The sequence below is a fragment of the Corvus moneduloides genome, chromosome 9, assembly GCF_009650955.1.
Source record: "Corvus moneduloides isolate bCorMon1 chromosome 9, bCorMon1.pri, whole genome shotgun sequence".
Classification (NCBI taxonomy): domain Eukaryota; kingdom Metazoa; phylum Chordata; class Aves; order Passeriformes; family Corvidae; genus Corvus; species Corvus moneduloides.
The window spans coordinates 30,187,119-30,210,298 of record NC_045484.1 but is presented as its reverse complement, the minus strand read 5'-3'; the positions used below and the strand labels follow the sequence as shown (position 1 = coordinate 30,210,298).

At 53.5% G+C, this 23,180-nt stretch overlaps 1 protein-coding gene across 5 annotated transcripts; it reads left to right on the top strand.

Annotated features, from left to right (window-relative positions):
* Positions 1-384: 384 nt before the first annotated feature.
* Positions 385-23,107, top strand: KANK4 (KN motif and ankyrin repeat domains 4). 5 transcript variants are annotated; one of them, XM_032117767.1, is made up of 10 exons: positions 385-496; positions 11,309-11,387; positions 12,757-14,643; positions 15,599-15,710; positions 16,992-17,204; positions 17,749-17,836; positions 18,214-18,433; positions 19,776-19,918; positions 20,770-20,970; positions 21,620-23,107. In XM_032117767.1, the coding sequence occupies exons 2-10, from the start codon at positions 11,372-11,374 to the stop codon at positions 21,707-21,709; spliced, it is 2,970 nt and encodes a 989-aa protein (XP_031973658.1). In that variant the 5' UTR covers positions 385-496; positions 11,309-11,371; the 3' UTR covers positions 21,710-23,107. The 5 variants fall into 5 exon arrangements, with proteins under 5 accessions (XP_031973658.1, XP_031973653.1, XP_031973655.1 ...); XM_032117762.1 differs by having other exon boundaries at positions 12,754-14,643; XM_032117764.1 differs by lacking the exon at positions 385-496 and adding an exon at positions 869-1,666 and having other exon boundaries at positions 12,754-14,643.
* Positions 23,108-23,180: the final 73 nt, after the last annotated feature.

Genomic DNA, 23,180 nt, shown 5'->3' with positions numbered 1-23,180 from the left:
ATGGGGAGGCTCAAAGCCTAAAACCCCAGTTGCCTTTTCTTTACTTTTTCCCTGTGATTGCATTAAGGAACAAGGGCCCGACATGAACCGGGCGGGGCTGAAGGGCCGAGCCAGAGAACAGCTGGTGCAAACACCACTCAAGTTCTGCATCCCGAGCCCATCCCCGCAGATTTCCCTTCCCACCGCTCTTGATTCGCATCTGTGCAAACAGGATGAGCTACAAAACTATAAATAAAGCGTTAAACTGAATACCGCGGGCAGGAGGGAAGGGAAAAAATACATCCCAAAAAGTGGCTTTCTGGCCTCCCACGGCCGCCGCTCCTCCTGGCTCCCGCTGTCCCGCCCGCAGCCCGTCCCCGTCGCCTCGGGCCGCCCCCGGCCCCGCTGCCCGGGGGAGGGCACCGGGTCCCGCCCCGCCCCCGGGTCCCGCCCCGGGTCCCTCCCGGAGGAGGCAGCGGGATCGCAGCGCTGCGCCCGCCGCGCTCTGCCCGTGCAGGTACGGCCGCGCCGGGCGGGGACAGCGGGGGCAGCGGGGACAGCGGGGCCCGGCAGCCGCGGGGGGACCGGGCACCGTACCGGAGGGGCTGGCGGGATGCTCCGGGGGACTTGGGGGAGTTTGGAGGCGGTGTGGGGGGTGTGTCTGGGGGTGCTCAGGGGCTTTGGGAGGAGCGCGGGAGGGTGCTCTGGGGGTGCTCCTGGGGTGCGCTGGAAGATGTTCAGAGGGATGTTTTGAAAGTGCTCAGGGGTGCTCCAGGATGCTCCTGGGAATGTGTGGGAGCGCTTTGGAGGGTGCTCCAAGGGTGCTCCTGGGTGTGCTCCTGGGTGTGCTCCAAGGATGCTCAGGGGGTGCTCAGGGCTCCTGGCCGCTCGCGTGGCTGCCCCGGGGCAGCATCAGCCCTGGATCACTCGGGACAGGAGTGTTTGCAGAGCACCCCTGGCTCAGGGGTGGAGGCACTGAGCGTGGCTGGGCAGCTGGGAGAGGGCAGGAAGGCTCCGAGCCCTGGTGGAACCCCCAGAGGTCACCGTGTGAGGGCTGGGAAGGGCCTCCAGGCCCTGGGCATTGCAGTGGAAGTCTCCAGAGTTGTGTTTAGCCTCAAAGCCGAAGCTTAAAACCCTGCCCAGCCTTGAAGATGTGGCTCAGCCAAGCCCCAGCCCAGCCTCCGGGCTAAGCGTGGTCTCCCCCTCCTGCCTGCAGCCTCTCCCCATTTCCCTGCCGGCGTTCCAGCCGCCCGGACGGAGCAGCTCCTGGCACCGTAACTCATTGCTGGCTCTGGCCAGGGCTGTGCTCGGGTTCCCTGTGTCCCGAACGGGCCGGGAGCGGAGGGACGGGGAAGGAGAGGAGGGACGGGCAGCGCCTCTCCCTCGCAGGCAGCATCGCCTTTCCACAGCCGTGAACGCTGCCAGGGCATTGCTGAGCAGCCCAACTCTGCCGGGACCAGGCGTGCCCCGGGCAACTTTCCTCGGCTCCCAGAGTCCAGCTGGTGATTTCACACAGGCCTAAGAGCTCGGGCTGTGCTCCGGGAGAAGGCAGGAGCAGGGAGCAGGGAGCAGGGAGCTGCTGCGGTGGGGTGCACATCGCTGAGATCGCTGGAGAAGAGGCTGGGTGGTCCATGAGGAGGTCGGAGAAGGCAGAACGTGGGTTGGATAATCTCAGCTGGAAGTTCAAGTGAGTGCAGGATGGAGGAAGTGGTGTTCTGGATGCTCTGGGTGTGATGTTCACCATTCAGGGATGGAAGTGAGTCTGGATTGTGCAGGGATCTCTCATTTTCCTGACAGCTCTGGGATGTGACACCATCAGGAAGGGTTTCCCTTGTCCAGAGCCACCCCAGATATGAAATATTTTAGCTGTGTTGCCCAAATGAAACTGGTGAACACCCAAAAACATTGCTCATGCAGGGCAAGGGTAGCGACCACAGCAATGGCAGAGAAGGCAAATTATGTAAAAATATCAGCATTTGCCTTTGGACATGTTTTGCAGTCTTCCAGATGGTTTGTGTTTGATTTGGGATGGGCTAATGGGAAAAGCTGATTTCTTAAATGATTCCTGAGATGGCAGATGAGGAGGGGGAACCTGTAACCTCAGGTTAATCACTGATTATTTGTCACTTTGATTGCAATATTTAAAAAATAAATATATCTGCTGAAATGACAGTCAGCCCGATGAGCAGCGACCTGGCTGGGGAATCTGTGCTTGAGGAGGGATCAGTGAATGGATTCATCAAAACTGGAAGAGGAGATGTCAGGGAGCCTGTTGCTGCTGTGGGCTCTGTCAGACTCCTGGTGCAGTTTCCTTGTGAACAGGAAAACAAACCATGGTTGCATTCGGCTCCTCTCCAGAAGGTCCTGTTGTGAGGAAGGTTTCATCTCGCAGGTGTCACCCCCTCATGCAGTGCTGGGGCTGTCCCATTCCCACATATTTCTTTTCCACCAAGCAGGAGTGCTGCATTGCTTCCCATCAAACAGCCTCTGGCATGGGAACCTTTTGGGAGGGAGAGGTTTGGCCTCAAAGCATTCCTTGAATCAGGAGCGGTGTTGAGATCCTGGGACACAGCTGCTGGATGAATACAGGCTCATTCACGAGCTTGGTGCTGATTCAGGTCCCTCCCCTGGTGGTTTTACAGCTGCCAGATATTTTAAAAGTCACATTTGTATCACCGTGTGTTGCAGCCCAACTCACCAAATCTTGGGTCTTTTCAAGGAAGCTTTGGGAGCAGCCACAGGGATGAGCGTGGCCCCATTGATGAGGGGAAAAAAGCCACTAGGGAAAGTTATTGTATTTTCCACTTGGTGCCCTGTTTGACAGGGGTTATGTGACTCTGCCTCACTCCAGAGCAGTGGGATGCAGATTTTGGTCAATAAAACCCTGACCCCAGCTCAAGGGGTGTGAAGGAGCCCATGGCTTGGGGCAGAAATCCTCACAGTGACAATGCCAGGGGAGAGCACTGGGGAGGAACCGGCTGCAGGGAGCTCCTGCTTCAAAACCCTATTTATTTTAGACCTTGGTGGAATTCATGCTTTGGGAAGCCTCAAGTCCTGCCCATCCCAAGGTTTAAACAGCACAGGAAAAAAAAGCACCTGAGGAAAAAGAAGGTGGTGTCATTATCAAGATACACTGCCCAAATGGACAATTTGATGGAGTCAGAAATGTGAAATATGGTGAAAAACCCACCCAGACAGAGAGGTCCCCATCTTCCAAATGGGAATATCTTAAATTCATCGTTGCAGCCGGTTCCTCTGCCCATCAGGGTTGAGCGTGGTGCAAGTGAGAAAGCTGAAACTACACCAGCAATATGTGGCTGAGGCTTGGTCAAAAACCTGGAGGAAAAACCCCAAATGGGTGAGAGGTGGGAAATGCTGCTCCAGGGCTCCCAGCTCCCGTTATCCACACAGAAATCACCAGCAGAGGAGGGAGGTGGCACGTCCATCCTCTCTGCAGTCCCAATCGATGAGGAGGGTGGTTTCAGGTGGCCTGAAAAAGAAACGTTCCTGTGTGAAGAGGTTTTTAAACCTGTCAGGAGTGTGATCAATCCAAGTCTTGTTGGCTCGGGTCAGAAATCGATGTGAAATGGCTCCGTGTCTCCGTGGGGGACTGCGGTGGTTGCCCAGGGAAGAGGAGAGAAATGCAGACAATAGGGTTTTCCTAAAAGCACCTAAAATGTCCCACTGTCTTTCACCATGTGGGAGTTATTCAGTATCATGGCAGCAAAGCTTGACTTGTCCCAAGGTCAAGGAGGTGGAAACCAGCAGCTTGGAAGAGACCAGAAGCCATAGCATGGCTTCATTATTTTCCCTCAAAACTTGTGGGATTGAGGCAAAAAGAATAAACACTAGAAACGAGGCACCTCAGATTTTTGTCTGCCTTCTGACTGTGCAGCACTTTTGTTTCAGGGCTTTGGGTGCTTTTTGTGATCACCTGGCTCTGGGAAAGGAGACTTTAGGGAAAACATCACAGTTTTCAAGGCATGGGAAAAAATCACGCGAATCAACCAAAGCTTTTGTAAGTCTGTGGCTGGAATGAGCTGAAGGTCAGTCGGGAAAGAGGTTATCAGAGGAGGGGGTGAATGTGATCGTTTTCCCCTCCTGGTAAGCCGTAAAAGAGGGAGAGGGTTTGGATATCTGATACCTCCAGGTCTGACCCGTCTCTAATGGAAATGCTGGCAGGAAGTTCACAACATTTATTAGACAGCAACGAGCAGCTTTAATAAAATCAGGGAACGGGGCCTGAAATGGCTGTTTAAGTACCAAGAGTTGCACACCTGGGGGTTGCTGAAAGAGTTTGGCTTCTTTATTAAGTGGTGCTGGGTTCATTATTCAGCTTCCTTGTGAACCCTCTCCTTCAAACCCCGGGGAGGCCCCACATGCCTCCAGGATGTTTTCCATGTACACTGCCCCCGGCTCCAGCCCCATCCGCCTCCTCCTCCTCCGCTGTTTTTTTTGCAGAGAGGGTGGGAGGCCAGCCTGGACCTCTCCATCATCAGCCACAAGCTGATGAGTTGCAGAGAGAGCTCGTCCCTCTCCAGCACTCACAAATTGCTTCCAGCTCCCAACTCTGCTCTGGAGATGCCCTGGGCAGGCAGCAGCTGAGGGAGTTTCCTCTTGGGGTGCGATAAGATCCCGGTGCTGTGGGGTACCCACTGTCATCAGCCATGTGCTGAACCGATCCACTGGCCCCAGGATGAAGGCTCTTCCCATAAGTAACAGGTTTTGCATCCCTAAATCCAGTCCTGCTCTGCCTCAGCACGTGCTGTGGGTGATACCAGCGCAGAGGGAAGCCTGCCCCGCATGTGTGGTGGCGTGGCTGCAGGCTGGGATGGATCCAGCGTGGAAACTTTTCCTCCTGGTTGCTGTTGGGTTTATAGCAGTGGCTCAGGCATTGTCTGGTCTCCCCACGTTAATTTTGGATCTGCTCAGCTGCCTTCTGTCCCCTCAAGCAGCCCTTCCAAGGGATGCTGTGGGGCACAGGACCACTGGCAGAGCTGTTTTGTGTGATGCCAGACATGTGGGAAGGTGGCTGATGGACTTCTGGGATTCAGATCTCATCCTGCAGGAACCCTGCTTGCTCTCACTTTGGGAAGCCTCGTGACAACTCCTTGCAGTGCAAACCAGGACTTTAAACTGCTTTTATTTAGCTAGGTATTTATTTAATCCCACAAAGTTTTCAAACCTCTTTCTTTTTCTCCTGGAGGGAGACTCCTTCCCGCGGCCGTGCCGGCCGGCAGCGGATCACAGCGCAGATCTCACCCGTGTGCATGTCCCCAGCAGACTGGAAGTGGGTTATTTTTCTTCCTTTGCAGTGAAAACAGAATTGAAAAATCCGCACAACAAATATTCCCAGAGAGGCCGTTTTTATTCCTGGTATGTCCATTTGCAGTGATAGCTCAGCCGGTTGTTGTGCAATCCAGACCACCGGGATGGAGCAGGTTTGGGTGTAACCCTTTGGGTGCCGAGGGTGAGCTCTGTCTGTGGGTCACTCTGAGGTGATCCTGCCACTCTGCTCAGCCCTGTGAGGCACATCTGGAGTGCTGTGTCCAGCTCTGGGCTCCTCAGGACAAGAGGGACATGGAGCTCCTGGAGTGGAGGCTGAGGAGATGAGGAAGGGCCTGGAGCATCTTTCTTACAAGGAAAGGTTGAGGAGTTGGGCCTGGTCAGTCTCAAGAAGAGGTGACTGAGAAGGGACCCCATCCATGGATATTAGTATCCAAAGGGAGGTGTCAGAGGATGGACCAGGCTCTGCTCAGTGGTGCCCAGCAATGGGACAAGAGGAATGGGCACAAACTGATGCCCAGGAATTTTCACCTGAACATGAGGAAGAACTTCTTCCCTGGGCAGTGACCGAGCACTGGAGCAGATTACCCAGAGAGGCTGTGGAGTTTCCCTCACTGGGGGTATTCCAGACCCATCTGGACACAATCCTGGGTAAGGTGCTCTGGGATGACCCTGCTGGGGCAGGGAGGTGGGACTGGATGATCTCCGTTGTCCCTGCCAACCTGAGTCGCTCTGTGACGGATCCGTGGTGGAGAGGAGAGGGGGTGAGGCCCAAACCTGCCATGCCACAGGGATTCTGTGTGGGGAGGGGAAGGCAGCAGCCCTGCCAGCATCCAGGGAGGCAGCAGTGGTGGCCAGCAGGGGTGGATGGGATGGCTCTTGAGCCACTTCAGGGCCGTCTGGTTCCTCTCATCCATGGGAGCAGCCGGCAGAGCAAAACCCCCCGGCCAGCTGCGGTGCCTGATGTGAAGCAGCAGCAGTTTCAGGCCATGACCTCAGTTCTCATGCCTGGGAGACAATCTTGGTGAGCCCCTTCCCCACTTCCCCCCCTGCAGCAGCCCCCCTGGGCAAAGCGATCAGAGGCCAGATGTAAATCCATCAAGTACTAGCCCATAATTAATTAATTTGCATGTTTTGACTCCTTCCCCTCATAGCTCCCGATTAAAAGCTTATTTAAGGGGTCGCAGACTTCTTCAGTTGCAGAGGGATTAAATCTGGGAACAACTGTAGGTCGTATGTGGGTAATTGCAATGAGGAAATGCTCCAAATTAAAGCTTCCTGCTAGGTCTTTCCAGTGGGAAAACCAAACAATTCTTTCAGAATGACTTTAAAATCAGCATCATATAGAAATACTTGTATTTTTTCCACCGTGCTGCTTTGTCTGGAGAGCACGAGCAGCAGAATGCGCTCAGAAAAGACGCGCAAGCGTAACTAAAGCAGAAGAATTCAGCAGAAAATGAGCCAGCGTGCTCTGGAGTTGGTTTTGAACCTCAGGCTCAGTAATTGCTTGTGAAAGCAGAAAGCCATCGACACCGAGTCAGGCCCCGCGCGGTGTGGGATGGAGCCGCGTGGGAAAGGCGGCATTTGGGAAAGGCAGTGTTTGGGAAAGGCGGCATTTAGCCGGCTGCTGAAATTATTTTTCATTCCTCGGGTAGGAAGTTTAACCCATCCGTGCCTCGGGGAGAGCTGGCAAAAGGACAAACACTGCTGGTTCTCTATGCATCCAGATACTCTGCTTCCTGCAAAGGCAAACCTTGCCTGCTTTTCTTCAAAGTTAATGTGTTGAAGTCCCGTTTGGGGGTTGTAGGGAGCTGGAGCAGCGCCAGCAGCTCTGCTCTCACACAGTGACAAGATGTGGTTTTCCTCCCTAGCACGAGATTTGGGTTGTGCTGCTCGTTCAGCGATGGGAAAGGTGCTGGCACTGCTCTGTGATGGGAGTCCCTGGTGAGAGCCCCCAGCAGAGCCCCCAGCAGAGCCCCCGCGTCCCAGGGGATGCCTCCACTTCCCAGGATTTTCTTTCCCAGCCCTGGAAGAGGTTTGCAGCCCGGGCAGTGAGTGAACCCCTCGGCCTTTGCAAGCATGAGGTTGTTGCAAGTTCAGTGCGGAGACTGAGGGATTTGTCCCTGTTGCCAGCCTGGAGGGGCAGCAGTCCAGGATGCCCGAGGGGAATGCCAATGCTGGAGCTCGGGACAGGCTTGGGACGGGCACCCTGCCCGTCACTGAGCCACATGCCACAAGTACCCTGCCCAAAATCACAGAATCACAGAACGGTTTGGGTTGGAAGGGACCTTAGAGCCCTTAAATCTCGTTCCACCCCTTGCCATGGGCAGGGACCCCTTCCACCATCCCAGGCTGCTCCAAGCCCCGTCCAGCCTGGCCTTGGACACTTCCAGGGATCCAGGGGCAGCCACAGCTTCTCCGGGCAGCCTGTTCCACGTGTCTGCTCTGCCAGCTGGAAGTTTGGATGGATAACCCCAGAGCCAAGGGCTGGAGAGTTTGATACGGAGAGTGCCACTGTCCCCCCCGGGAGCCCGGGGACACCGCGACATCCTCTGCCCGTGCCGCCGTCATTCCCCCTGCCCATCCCGTCCGGCATCTCCCGGGGCTGCGGATGGCCGGACACGGCGAGAGGGGCCGGAGCTGCGGGGACAAGGGCGGGGGGCTGTGTCTGCTCCGCCGGGAGGAACTGGGGACACTGAGCCCTTCTGCAGCTTCCCCCCAGCTGCCGCCTGCGAGCCGCGGCAGCCGGCTGCGTTTCCTCGGGAGAGGCGCTCATGGAATTGCTAATGCTCCATCCAGCCCGGAGGTGCAGCATGCGGAGGGCTGCAGCCGCAGCATCAGGTACAGCAACAACCCCGCCGTTAATTATTGACTCTCCTTTCAATTATCAGCCCTGATAAGGGAGAACCCCCGACAGCCCAGGCAGCACTCGGTGCTCTGTGTTTTCTGGGAAAGATAACTATTAAGTGGAAAAGTCACTCGTTTTATGCACCGGGATTGAACTGTCCTCGCAAAGGTCATCCGAGAGCCGTGGGCTGCTCTATTGGAAAATCAATCCCTCTTTTGTGCTTCTTGGTTTAAACTTGTATTTGCTTTCTGAGCAAGGTCACAGCTCAGCTGACCAACTTTGTAGCTGCTGGAGCAGGCTGGGGCTCAGCCACGACGCGTTTGTGCTCCGAACCCTTCGCTGCCGGCTCTGGGCACGGGAGAAGATGCTTTGGAGGGAGGCAGGAGCTGCTGCTCCCCGGGGGGTTTGTAGGTGCCAGCGGGAGAAGGTAACATGACTAAATGCTTTGCTAACCACAGTTTTTCCTTTCACCACGAAGTGCTGGAGCCGCTGCTGCAGTGCAGGAGAACAGACAGGCAGAGCTCAAATAATGTTGTGTTACAGCTAATGAGACTGTGCTAACGTGCTGGTGGATTATCTTGTTAATTTATAGGCTCAGGGTTAACTGTTTCCCAGTTAAAATTACTATCAAGATGCTCTGGCAGAATGAATTTTGTGTATATTTGTGGTATGTGGTTGAGTTAATTTGTAATTGAAATGTTTGGGGGTGCGATGGTGCTCTCCTTTCTCCTGGCTGGGGTGGATGGGGGAGCTGCTCACATTGCCTGGCAAGTGGGATGGAGTGAAAGAGGGGTTAAATGTGAGTGTAAAGAGCCAGTGTTTGAGTCCAGGCTGGTTAAAAAGACAGTACATTGTCCCTGCAAACGGGCTGCCCCAGGGAATAAAACCACTTTGCTCTGTGCGGTTGCCTTCTCACATATTTGGCTTCTCCGTTTCCATTTCTGTATGTATTTATTCCTGCCTTAAGAAAAACAGCCTAATTCCAATCCGGATTAATCCTCCCCACGGCCTCTCTGTGTAGCAAAGGTAAAAATCAGCGATGCATGGGGAGAAAAAGAAATGTTCTTCCATTTTATTTAATAGAGAAGACTCAGCAAATATAGAACCCGACAGAGGGTCAGCCTAACAGGTTTCAGAAGGATGGAGACCCACCTAAAAGTGTTGCCCTGCCTCAAATTATGGGCTGGACCCTGGGTGTCAGGGTCTGCTACTTCTGGCAGATGACTTCATGTTTTAATCTCATTTTTCTTAGGGACAGGCATGGGAGAGCAGCTGTGGGGTCCAAAGAGGAACATTTTTGGCTCTAAGCCATCTTCTCCATGCCTGAGCTGCCCTGGGGGGGACAGGAGAACATCAGCAAGCCGGTTGGGTACATTCAGCATCCTTTTACGAGGCGATTTTGAAGTAGATTGGTCAAAAGAGAGTAGTCGTAGTATCAGTTTGGGCTGCAGAGTTGGGACCCGGCCAGCTCATAAATGATCCAAATAGATGTAATTATCTAGATATTAAAAACCATCCTATTCACTGGCTTTTCCCCCCTCTTCTGAATAAATGACCTAGAAGAGGGGAGTGTAACTGGTCAGGCTGTAGTTGGCTGCAGTTGGGAAATTAAGGGAAAGAAACAACATTTGAGAGAGAGGTTGGTGTTTGTTTTGGCACGTGCTGTTCATTGGCAGGAGGAGACAGAAGGAGCTGCCCTTTGCAGAAGCAGTGTGGTTAATTGGAGAGCATGTCAGGAGCTTTCCAGGAGTTCACAAGGTGCTGGGTGGGCATCAGCGTGACCCTCTGTGACCCTGCAGGAGCTTTGGAGAGCTTTGATGTTCTCCTTGGGCTGGGACCTTCCTGACTTTCCATCAGGGCTGTACATCCACCATAAACATGCCTACCTGATTGACAGCTAATTGTTTCTTTAAAAGGTAACACTTCCAGGGATGAGGCAACATTTCCAGGGATGAGGCAATGTCCTATGGTAACAGTACAGCAGGATTTGACTTCATTTTTCATCTGGTCTTTGGTAAAGGTTGGCTGGAGCCCCTTCATGGGGAGCTGAGGCAAAGCTGTGCACGCAGAAAATGCGTTCAGACTCTGGTGGTTTGGTCCATGAGATGGGTGTGAGATGGGTGTGAGCTGGGGCTGGCTCAGCACAGGCTTTGCACTGCTCGGTCCTGCCCTGAGAATCTTGCCTAACTCAGGGATGCACTGGAGGAGAAGGGATGGACTTCCAAGCGGCTGTGGGACTGTCTCTGGCCAGGAACCAAACTGAATACTGTAAGGAGAATCATAAACAACCTACTGTTCAAGAAACTCCCACTTCATCCTCTGTAGCAGAAATTAAAACCAGACCTTCTCACTCAGAGCGTTGTTGTCCTTCTCACACAAGCCAGGGAGCCTCCTGCTGTGATGTCCAACTGCCCCAACCTCCTTCAGCCTTCCCTGCCTCCTCCCTGTGCCTTTCTAAAGGGCCTGGAGGAGAGAAGTTTCACCCAGGACCTTTCTTGGTTGTTCCCAGCCTTAATTTCTCATGCTCCAGGAGGGTCTCACCCCTGTCCACATGATGGGAAGGAGCTGGAGGGCAACAGAGCCCAGGAATGATACAAAGATCTCAGTGCTGGCTGGGGTAGATACCTGAAGTTGTTCCCTGAGCTGAAAGCAATTTATCTGTGGTTCAGTGCAATTTGATGCAGGTTCTTTTTAACAGTAGGGATGTGCTCTGAAGTAATGGCTGTCATTTGAAAGAGATTCAACATAAATTCTGAATCTCTGCTTGTTGTGGATTAAAAAAAAAAGGCAAAGCAGTCATTTCTGTGTGTAGTTTATACCCCTGTTGTCAGGGATGTTATATCATGTTGGATATCTCCAGCTTACAGGAGTCAGTGGAGAGTCCCTGTGCCATCGATCTCGAGTCATCTCAGATGTCTGTCTGTCCTTGCTGGCAGTCAAAGGCTCTGTAATGCAGGGGATGTTTTACAAGGACCAGCTCCCCGGGATGTGTCTGTCAAGCACAAGTTGTTGCCTCTGGAAAAGGAGCTATTGATTTCAGCAGCTTCAAAGCCTTTGGACACCACTGGGCTGCAGAAGATGGGAAGTGGGAGGGGGGTGGACTGGGAAGACTTGTAAGGCTTTAAGGAGAGATGACGTTCATATGGTTGAGCTTTCTTTTATTAAATTAAAAGTATCCATTTCTTTTTTTTCAAGGGTGAAGCGACTCCTCAGCCCTTGTCAGAAGATGTTTAAGTGACAGCCCAGCTAGACCCCACCATGGAGAAGACAGAAGGTATGGAGGCTATGGGATGTTCATTTGTTCATTTATTCCTTGAAAAAAAAACCCAACCAAGCCCTGGAGTAATTTCCTCACCAGAAATACTGTAAATAACCTGTTCTCTGTAGATGTGGGGCCAAGAGGTAAATAATGCATCATTTATTATTATGCAGACTTCCTAAAAACCACAGCAAAGCAGGTCCCAGCTGTAGATCAGCACATATTTGTCCTCCCGTGCTCTGGGACAAATCCCAGCTCCCACCCTCCAGCTGTGCTCCTGTGCCCTGTGATGACCCCAGTGCTGTCTTCCCTCTGTCCGTCCTCTGACTTCCATGTGCTGCTTCCCACCCGAACAGCACCTGCATCTCAGTGATGCTCTCTGATGAGCAGCACCAAAATCCATTCCAAATTGTCCTGGTCCTCTCCAGCTGCTGCACCAGGATGGAGACAGAGGGGTCAGCCATGGGCCCTGGTTCCTTCTCCTCCTCCTCCCTAAGCCCAACTTGTTTGCTCAGAGGTGCACAGCAGCCCAAACCACTGTGGTTTCAGGGACTTGCTGCATAAAGAAAATCATCAGTGGTGCAGAAATTTAACTGTTTGGGCTCTCAAGGTGGAAATTTGGGGGTCGTGAACGTTTGCAGGCTGGAGATGGCTGTGTTAAGCTGTGTTAAAAGGGGAAGACTCGGCAGAGAGCTGTTGTTTGCCTGTGCTGGCTGTGTGGGCAAACACAGGACACCCATTTAGTGGTGATTTGCCTCAATTAAGAGCTGTGCTGGGAGCAGTGAGCCGGTCACCTTGGGATGCACGTGTTCTGCATGGCTGCGGCTCTGAACGCCCGGCTGGCGCTGTCTGGGTCCAGCCTCTGCCTGGATCCATCATTTTCAAGGAATAATTTGTGACCTGGTGCTTGCAGGTGAAGCGAGGCAATGATTTTCCTGCTTGGTGCGCACTGCTTATGCCACCGAAAAGTTCAAACCAAACCAAAAGCCTTGAAAAATGTCATTGTCATAGACTGGTCCCACCTTCTGTTATTGAGCTGCATTTGTTATCCACCAGGCAGCTCCCTATACCTACACAGACACGTAGCACTGCCTGCAAAACCTGCTGTTTTCTTAATTGCCAATTAGAGCCATGATTTCAGCAAATTTTTGGCTTCCTCAGTGCAACAATTACCTGATGCACCTCTGGAAAAGCAGATCAGAGCTTGGCGCGTGTCACTGTGTCTCTGCACAGCTTCACCACGAGCCTCCATGATAATGAGCTGCAGCCCCTGCCTGCCCAAAACTGAGATGAGAAGAGAAAAAACATCTCCCCCTTGCTCTAAACAATTTTTTGTTTTTTTTTCAAAATTCAGTAATTCCTTTTTTACGGGTTGTTTCAGCAGAGGGCCAGCCACCCAACGGGGAGAGGGAGCAGCCCCGCGGCCTCCCCTACTCCCTGGAGACGCCCTACGGCTTCCACTTGGACCTCGACTTCCTGAAGTACGTGGATGACATCGAGAAAGGCAACACCATCAGGAGGGTCCACATCCACCGCAGAGCCAAGCAGCCCAAATTCAGCACGCTGCCCCGCAACTTCAGCCTGCCCGAGAACGGCTCCCGCGGCTGCTCCACCGCCGCTCCCAGCAAGAGCTGGACCTCGACCTGCTCCTTCCCGCAGCGAAAGGCGTCCCTGGGCGAGGAGCCCCCCCGAGCCCCCCTGCCCGCCGAGGCCGCGGCCGAGGAGCCGAGCTACCGGAGGAAAGCGCTGCTGGCGGAGACGCGGCGGCAGACGGAGCAGGGCTGGCCGCAGACGGAGCCGGGCCGGGCACAGGCGGAGCCGGGCCGGGCACAGGCGGAGCCGGGCTGGCCGCGGGAAGCGCTGTGGGCGCGGCCGCAGCTGCTGCGAGCCTCCAGCATGCCCGACGCGCTGCCCCCCGGCCAGAGCCCCCCGGCAGTCCCCTCACCGCTCCGGACCCCTCCCCAGCACTGCCCCGACCAGGGCGGCTCCGAAAGCACCTCCCGCCCCAGCTCGGACCGCAGCGCGTTCACCCCGCCCCGGGAGATGAGCTCGGAGCAGGACGGCTCCTTAGGGCATCCCGGCGGGGTTCTGCCGGGGCTGGGCCCCGTGCAGCCCCCCTGGCAGAACCAGCAGCTGCAGGTGGTGATGGAGAGCGGCGGCGAGGAGGGCGATGTCGCCGATGCCAGCGGCGGCTCCGACGTGGCCAAGGGTGAAGCAGCACCAGCGGCTGCCCTCCAGCTGGCAGAGGAGAGCATGAACCCTGCAGAAAGGGGGCTAAGTGTGAGTGAGGTGCATCTGAATGTGCTGCAGGAAGGCGAGGAGAGGGATGTCCGGGCTGGAGGGGACAAGGAGAGCGGTGTTCCGCAGGCTCCTGACGCTGGAGAGCCCGGCGGGGTCGCGGCGCTGAAGCAGCAGATCGCTGACCTGGAGGAGCAGCTGGGCAAGAAGAAAGAGGAGCTCGAGCAGGTCAGGGCAGTGCTGGAGCAGCAGGATCATGAGATCCAGGAGAAGGAGAAAAGCATTAAGCTGCTGGCCAGCTCCAAAGCTCAGCTGGAAGAGCAGCTGTGCCAGGAGAAGTCCAAGGAGGCCGAGCTGCGGTCGCGGCGGGGCAGTGGGGCCCTGCAGTGCCTCGATGCTGCGGTGAACACCGAGCTCTCACAGGTGGCAGGGCTCAGGCAGGCCCAGGACAAAGGCATCAACGTCAACATGCCGCTCTCCACCAGATCCATCGGCTGTGGTGTCCACAGGGCAGACAACGTCCATGCACAGGCCGTGGAGCTGGGCGCGTGGAGGGAGCAGGGACTGGCAGACGCTCGAGCAGAGGGACGTTCTGGTGAGGCTGGCATGGAGGCTGGACTTCCTGCTCCATGCTTCACCCAGCTGCAGATCCACGAGCACCCCAGTGACGACAACCAGAACCACCGGAACAGCTGCGACTCCTTTGGCCCAAAGGCAGCCGGAAGCAGGGCAGGCTTTGGAGAAGATAAACCTCGGGAAGGGCTGGAAGAGGAAGGTGGCCCTGGCCATGAGGACCTCCCGGCTGTTGACCCCATTGGCCAATATGTAAAAAAGATCCAGGAGCTCCTGCAGGAGCAGTGGCTGTGTTTGGAGCACGGGTACCCTGAGCTAGCCAGTGCTATCAAGCAGCCGGCCTCCAAGCTCAGCTCCATCCAGAACCAATTGGTTAATTCCCTAAACTCCCTGCTCTCTGCCTACTCCTCGCAAGGGCCCGTGGATAAGGAGAATTCCAACATGCACTATCAACAGTTGGGTAAATAATACTGGCATAGGCTTCGATGTGTCCGGGCCAAATCTTTTCCCATTTATTCCAGCGTGGAGCAGGGGGGATGTGGTGGAACAGTTGTTGTCAGTCAGATCAGAAACAGTCTCGCCTAAGCATGATGAGAAAGGCAAATCTCTGCACATCACAAGTTATGGATCTGACATGAAAAAAAGCGAACAAAGTGATGTAGGAGCTCATAAAGCAGTGGCTCATTTATATGCAGGATCAGCTTCCAAAAGCTGCCACACTGGTGGCTGTTCCATCAAACAAACATTCCTTTTATTTGGATTGAACATCTCAGTTTGCGAGAATACGGGGCTGGTGCTCATCTGGGGTAAATCAGCATGGAGTTCTCCAGAACCCAAACCAGTCAAACTGAGCAACCAGACTGGGAAGAGACCTGTCCCCACTCACAGACCTTCATCTAAAATAATTTTAGCTTATATGAAGATGGGAATCCAACGCCTGTTCACTGGGGGAGGGAGGGAGGGGGCTTGCAAATAGATAAGTGACTTACTCCTTATAAGCAATATATAGACACTGTTCAAAGTCCAATGGAAAAACTCATCCATGTAGTATTATAGCAGGTTTATATAGGAAATTTCCAATACATTACCACTGGGGAAAAAAAACCAAACCCAAACCAAAACAGTATTACAAACGTAAAATCTACTTATATTCATAGGACAAATACATAATTCCCAGTCACTTCCTTTATATTCCCAGTCACCTGGAGATGTTTGAGACCTGTATTTAAAGGTGGCAGGGCAGGTTCAGGTTGTGGCCAGCTGCATCTGTAGTTCTGCAAGACATCAAAAGACTCTCATAAGATGAAGTAAGATGCTTACGGTTATGATTTGTAGCTTGTTGCTAGAGGTGGGGAATAATTATTGCTAATTATGGCACATCTGCTTAATTAATCTATTATTTTGTATTTTGGTAGAAAACTCTCCAACCACAAGTCTTAAATCCATCATGAAAAAGAAAGGTTATGGTTTCCATGCAGGAGGCAATGGGACCAAAAAGAATCTCCAGTTTGTTGGGGTAAATGGTGGGTAAGCATCTGTTCAGAAGATCAAACTGCCTTTTAACGTGGAACGTCCTCTGTATCGCTGGAGAAGTCATTCCTTTTCCCCCTCTTTTCCCCTCCAAACCTCCTGATTAAAAGGCCAGTTGAAATGGAGCCTCTTTTCTCCCTTCTTTAATCCAGCACTCTGAGTAAGCTGTGAGTAACCCCGTTGAGAACAGGTGGTGGTGTGTTCAGAGCAGCAGGGGACACACTGGGGACTGACACTCTCTGCACACCCATCTCGTGGGACTTCATCCAAAACCCAGCTGGGGAAGGTGGGAAGATTCTATGGGAAGATTCCCTGGGAAGATTCCCACTGACTTTGGTGGGTTCTGGAGGAGGCCAGCACTGCCTGGGTGGGCACGCTGCCACTAACCTGCCCCCACGCTCCAGCAAAGCCAACAGCAGTTGGTTCAGGGCCTGGGAAAAGACTTTTTTGGTAAATAAGGAATTACCTTGGGGTGAAGGAAACTTAAGGTTGTGCTCCCCATTCCAGGTGTGTCCAATATCTAACACTCCCTGTGAGCTAAGCAGGGGCAGCATCTCCTGCTGAGGTGTACGTGTGCTGGCATGAAGAGTGCAGGACACGTGTCACTGTCCCTGGGCTGGGCAGACAGCTGTGTGTGCCAGTCTGGGTGCCGCTTTCTGCTCACATCCTGCTCCTCTGACTTCCCAGCTGCTGGGTTCATCAGGAGTTCCTCACTCTAGTTGTGTACAGCTGCTTCTACCAAATGGGTACGACTTGTAGGGAGTGGAGGAGTCTTGATTACTTTGAGGAAAGTTTTGAGGTCTGTCAGGGTGAAATGTTCTGTTTTGTGGAAGATGTTATTAATGCTTTTAGACAGCCAGAGGAGAGATCTCTGTCAGGGCTGCTGGAATGGTGGATTCAGCCTGTGCAAACACAGCTTTTGTCTCGTGCTCCTCGAGGTTGCCGACACCACCAGTCCCTCCTTGCTACAGGGGCCGTGCTGCTGGTGGCTCCCTGTCACCGTGCCAGCAGGGAGGCAGCTCTCAGCCCCTGCCTGGGCTGTGTGTGATGGACATCCCTCCAAACCCTGAAGTAACCCTGCCTGCTCATTAACTGCTTCTGTCACACTCCTGCTGCTTACGGAGCCAAACAAAGACTAACCCCGACTATGGCTGTGGCTCAGACCTTTTAACTTGCTGCTTGTCGCTCTGGGCTTCGCCCAAGGCCCATTGGAGTCAATGAGCCTTGGTCAGGCCCCATCAGGGGAAGGAGGGAGTAACATGTGGTGTCCTCAAATAGCTACGAGACGACATCAAGCGAAGACACGAGCTGTGACGACAGCGCATCGGATGGTGATACCGAGACCGAGGCCGAAGGCAGAGCTGGTGATGTGGAGCCCGAGCAGGCTGGAAGGGAAAGCAAAGGGGCTTCCTCAGGGGAGAAGTGTGAGGATGATGATGAGCAGGAGGCATCAGCAAGAGCAGCACCCTGCTCTCAGCACGAGGCTGACAGGTAACCAGGACACCAGGTGGTGACCACACCGTCTGTCATGGCCGCAGGACACGGCGCTGCAGGGCTGGGCTGGGACTTCTTCTGCTTGGTGGAACAGCAGTGCTGACCTCTGCAGACAAGGGAAAAGGCTTTAAAGAGCTAAATATTTTCTGAGTTACTGCAGAATCTAATGGGGATTGATTCAGGCCCTACACTCCACACTGAGTCATGGCTGGCCAGTTAGCTCATTTCTCCCCTCTCATGGAAGGTTTTTTGGTAAAGTTCTTTGCAGATTCAGGAATAAGATTTTTTTTTCCCCACCTTAAGGATTTTTGTAATAGATGAAGTTGACCACACAAATCTGTGACTCTGGGCTTAAACCCTTATTTAAGTGCTTAACGTAAAATCTGTGTCAAGTCAATGGGACAATTTGTGTCCAGTAACTTAAGCAAGTAAATAAGTGTTGAACATATTCCAGCCTCATCTGCCTGTGTTCTCCTACCTGGTTCAATACCTCCTGCAAGTCCTGCCCCATGGTGGATTTACAAAAGTCTTTTCCCTTTAGGTGCAAACCCTCTGAAGATTTCCTCACCGCCTGCCAGCTCCTCAGTGAACACCTCCCAGAAATCAGGAGCACAAGCAACAAGCATCTGGTACAGATATTCCCCAATCCCGTTTCAGACACGGTTCATGCTCTGTTCACTTTAATAGATGAGATTATCCCCATGGCACATTGCAGGCTGTGCCCTGGACAGCTTTGTGAGGAGAGGGGGGTGAGGTGACATCTGAGTCAGTTTTAGAACAGCCGAAAAGAGAGGAAAAGGGGGGGAAAAAAAAAAGGAAGATGAAGGGATGAAGGCTTTGTCTGGTTACTCATCCAAGTTACCACAGGAAATTCCTTTCCCCCTCAAGTTATAGCAGCAATCACAAACCCACAAGCTAAGTGCTGGCTGGGTGGTGCCAGGGCACGCAGGAGTGGGGCAGGCACCGCTTCGCAGGGACACTCACGGTGACACCTTGGTGTTTGCAGCGGCACGTCCTCGGCTCCATCTCCCAGGAGTGGTTCCAGGTGTCCAGCCACAAGTCTTCCAGCCCGCAGGTGGTGGCAGCGTACCTGGAGGCGCTGGGGGACATCCAGCCCCAGCTGCTGGAGACGGTGGTGAACCTGCCCGACAGGAACGGCAACACAGCTCTGCACTACAGCGTGTCCCACTCCAACTTCCCGGTGGCAAAGCTCCTGCTGGACACGGGTAGGAACGGCCACTCTGCCCAGCCAGGGCCTTTGTTGGGCAGGGGGTGGGAATGGCTCTTGCCACTGGGTTGTGGTCCCGTGAGTGATGGCTACACAGGGAACAGGGGGATGTGAACAGTCCCAGACATGGCAAGCATTGAATGAGGTCCAGGGTCCTCCCAGGGAGCTCAGTCAGGAGCTAAAGGAGGTGGCACAGAGGTGGGGCTGAGGACCAACAGCCACCTCCCTGCACAGGACCCATCCAGAAGGCAAACAGGGGCCCAAGATCCATCCAAAATACAAGGATAGGGCCGAGGTCCATCCAGGAGACCTGGCTGACCTCACGACCAGCATTCTCCCCCATAGCTCAGCCCTGGGCCCGTGGGTGTAGTCAGGGGTCCCAGCTGAGGCTCCTCAGGGACATTAAGCATCATTAATGCCCTCACACATCTTGGGGGCTTTGCAGCCTGACTTTGGGGATGGCTGAGGGTCCCTGTATCCAAAGGGATGTCCCTCATGGCCCCAGTCCAGGTGGGATGGGGGGGTTCCCCAGCTTCTTGCAGCAGCTAAAGCCACATCATGGCTTGGGGCAGGAGGATCAGACCCCTGAGAGCATAAGGAACCCCCCAGTGCCGCAGAAAAACTCCCATGTTCAACTATTGAACTTTCAGCTCGTGTTGCAATGAAAGAACAAAAATCTCAGCTGAGCTTGTACGGGGCAAAAATGTGCTCGTGCTCTGAGAGAATAGAGGCACTTTGGCCTTTTCTCATGGGCCGGACAATCCATGAAATGTTTGGGAAATGGCAGATTATCATACACATCTATAACCCGATTGTTGCCGCAGAGGCGTAGGGAGGGAAGGGTTTGAGGCAGCTGGTTCCCCAGGGCAAGGCTGGACCTGAGCCCTCACCCTCAGACACGGCTCATTCCTCGTGGTGGAGCTGGAAATGGGCTCTTTGAAGTGAAAAATGAGTGAAATGGGGCCAGGATGTTTTCCACGCCCGTTGGGTGCCAGGCGTCTCTCTGCTGCTCCCTTGCCACGGGAGCCAAAGCAAACAGCCCACAGCTCCAACCAGCATGTGCTCGAGGCATTAATTATCCCCCTTTAACTTGTATTTGTTGTGGTCTTCAAAGCTAATTGAGTTGACCTCAACAGTTGTAATTAACTGTAGCACCAGGGGCCGTTGGTTTAATGCTGCGCTCAGAAGCCTCGATATTTAACACCGATAAATCCCCGTCCTGTATCATCATGGAATAACTCCTGTTCCTGGGAATGTAACATGCCACACGTTGTATGACTCCCTCTTTCCCTTCTGTTCCCTCTGGGTGATCCATCATGGGCTGGATCCATCCCCTCCAGGCGTGTGCTGCCTGGACCTGCAGAACCGCGCCGGCTACACGGCCGTGATGCTCACGCCGCTGGCGACCCCTGAAACCCACCAGGACATGGAGGTGGTGATGAGGCTGCTGAAGGAGGGGGATGTCAACCTGAGGGCCGCCCAGGTGCGTGACAGGAAAGAGCTGGGGGAATAATTTGGGTTCCCTGCGCTCCGTGGCAGCGCCAGGCTGAGGCTCGGCAACAGGTCGCAGGTTGGAGCTGCTGCTTCCCAAATGTTCCAAAAGCAACCTCAGCTAAGTTGCAGTGTGGCCACCCACCAGCTCCCTGGGAAGGGGTGTGACAGCTGGGGGAAATGGAGGGACTGAAAATGACTGAACATTTTTCAAACAAGTTTTTCTGAGGTAAAAATCAGAAGTGACAGCAGGGAGGAGCAGTGGGGGGTAAACCCCAGAGCATGGGAGCCCCAGGCTTGCTGGTGAGCTTCATCAGAGTCACACATTTTGTTCTCAGGGATGAGGGTGCCCTCATCCATCTCTGCTCCCAAACTGCTGTAAAAGTTAGTCCAGATCTGAGTTAAACTGCCCAGGAAGGTTTGGGGGACCCACATTTGGGGACAGCTGGGCAGTTTGTCCATGCTGCTGCAAGGACCTTCCAGAAGTGAACGTGTGTCTCTCACACCACTTGCTGAGGAGCCCCAGTGTGATTTAATAACAACATGCAATAGGGTGCAATATTAGTAGGAATTATTATCATAGATGTACAATGCAATAATAATATGCAATGTTGTGATATGTGGTTATGGGATGGGGGTTAGTGGTGGGCTTGGCAGCGCTGGGTTAATGGTTGGACTCAGTGATCTCAGAGGGCTTTGCCAATCAAAATGATTCTATGATTCTATAAACGTATTATTATTAATAATATTATTATTATCATCATCATCTCTGGCAGTCAGAGTGAGCAGGGCTGTGGGAGGAGGTGGGCAGGGGGTGCTCAGCCTGTCCCTGTGACCCCGCAGGGAGGTCAGACCGCGCTGATGCTGGGGGTGAGCCACGAGCGGGATGACATGGTGCGAGCCCTGCTGTCCTGCCAGGCCGATGTCAACCTGCAGGACGAGGAGGGGACCACGGCCCTCATGGTGGCCTGTCGCCAGGGCAATGCCGACATCGTCAGGCTGCTCTTGGCCCAGCCCGGCTGCCAGGTCACGCTGACCGACAAGGTGAGGCTCCAGCACCAGCACAACCTCACTGCACCAGGGGGGAAAACTCAGCTGGGATCATGTGCTCCAGGCAGCAATCCCACGGGGGGGGGGTTTAAGTGAAGAAGTGCAATTTCAGTCCATTTTTTAAATCAGGGAATCACTTTTAGGAGGGTACCCCTGGTTTTGGTGCATATGGGATGGCTGTGACAGCATCCTCTGTCCCAGCCGTAGACTGGGCAGGAGCACTGGTGTAATCCTAAAAAAAACCCAGATGAAATCCTGGACATGTGGAATCAGCAGAGCTTCAGCTCCAAGAAATTAGCAGCAATTAACTCCTCCTTGAGAACGAAGCTTCTCCGTGGGGACGCGTGGGACGGGGCAGGGCTGGGAGCGGCAGGGCCGCTGGAAATTCCTCCTGCTGGGCCACAGGGCTGCGTTTGGAATTACGGAACTATTTTCTAATTAAACTATAATTTTATCTGAGACATGCAGGAGGGCAGCGGGGCCAGGCAGAGGCACAGCTGGGCTGTGTTTGGTGCGGTCGAGGCCCAAAGGGTTTGCGGGACGGTGACTCACTGTAAAGCAGGGAGAAGGGGAGGGAGGGAAGGAGGTTTTGGGGATGGAGCAGGGATTCGGGCGGTGATGTCTCACCTCCTCTGTCCTGCAGGGCGGTAACTCGGCGCTGTCACTGGCACACGGAGACATCGCTGCTCTCCTGCGAGCCCACCTCGAGCTCAGCCCGTCCCTCTCGGTGTGACCCAGCGGGGAGAAGCCAGGACGGGGAGCTGGGAGCAAACAGCTCCTCCCCGAACAGCCCCGCCGTGGCAGGGCCAGTACCGCGGGGTCACGGGGGAGCAACCTCCCTGCATCATCTGAATAATGTTCCCTGTGTCTAATTCTCCTCATTCATCCCACTCACACCCCTAAACTGCGCCCAGTGCCACAAACAACTCCAGACTCTCCTACCCGCCCCTCCCGGTGTAGATTTGGCAGGTGAGCAACCAAAAGGAATGAGAAAAGCACATTAGAACAGCAGTACTTAGTCTTTTCCAACCTGAGGTTGTGAGTGTCCTTTTAATTGACTACTTAACTGTATCTCATTTAACTTGTAAGTTTGTGTCCTAATATTTATTATCAGCTCTTCTGTAAGTAGTGGCAGGCAGTGATTACTCAGTGTATGTAACAACAAACACAAGCTGGATGGATTATGGAAAGCACAAAATCCTATTTATGTTTGCTTATGCGGGTCTGATGTAAGAATTAAAAATTAATGCTCTAGGAAAATATTTGAGTATGCCAGACCCAAACACACAGACATTGTTTTGCCTGGATTTGGAATTACCATATGGCTCTTATTTTTCCCTAATTAAGTTTGAGCTAATGGGGAAGCGCAGCCCATTGACAGGCTCTGCATCACGGCAGGGCGGAGCAGGGCATTCCAAGCACTGGAAGATCCCAGCAGATTCCCATCACAGGGTGTGTTAATGCTGTCCAAGAGCTCCGTGGAGTGGCTTTGCTGGCAGATGCCTTTTGGACCAGTGTCTGCTCCCTGCTTCCCCTCTGTTCAATTTTAATATTCCCAAACTCCTCCTGTAAAGCCAAGCCATGATTTAGATGCTGGAATTGGGTCTCCCCCACCACAGAGCAGCCACAGGGTCCAGCATCACCTCAGATCAGGGTTTTCTCTTAAATCCCTCTGCTTCTGACAGAGAGGGGAGGCAGGGCTCAGGCCCCACTTTTCCAAGCATCCTTATTTTGCTGCATCAGGACCCACTGGATGCTCTCCCCTGGCTTTGGTGGAGCTGGTGTGTGGCAAACCCAGATCTCCCTGATTAGCTAATTGCTCCTTTTTTTTTTTTTTTTTTTCCAAAATAAGCAGAAGTAAATTCCAGACCACTTTGGTCGTTGTTAAGTCAGTTCACATCCTGACAAAATGTCTCTTGAGCTGCCTAGAGCCCCCATCCTTGCAGGGAGGGGAAAACAGCCCTGACCTCTGTTTTCCGTGGAAATCTGCCATCTGCTCAATTTTCTTTCCTTTCTTCACATTTTCAGCCCAGAGCATTCAATATCTCAAACTTCTATCTGCCTTTTTTTAAATCTATATCCCAAAATGCAGTTGCCTCCTTTATGTACAAATAAACTGAGTTAAACCTTGCCCCGTGTGTGCTCCTGTCCCCATGGCTGTGGCTTTTCTGGGGTGACTTCACAAACCTGCACAGCACCAAACC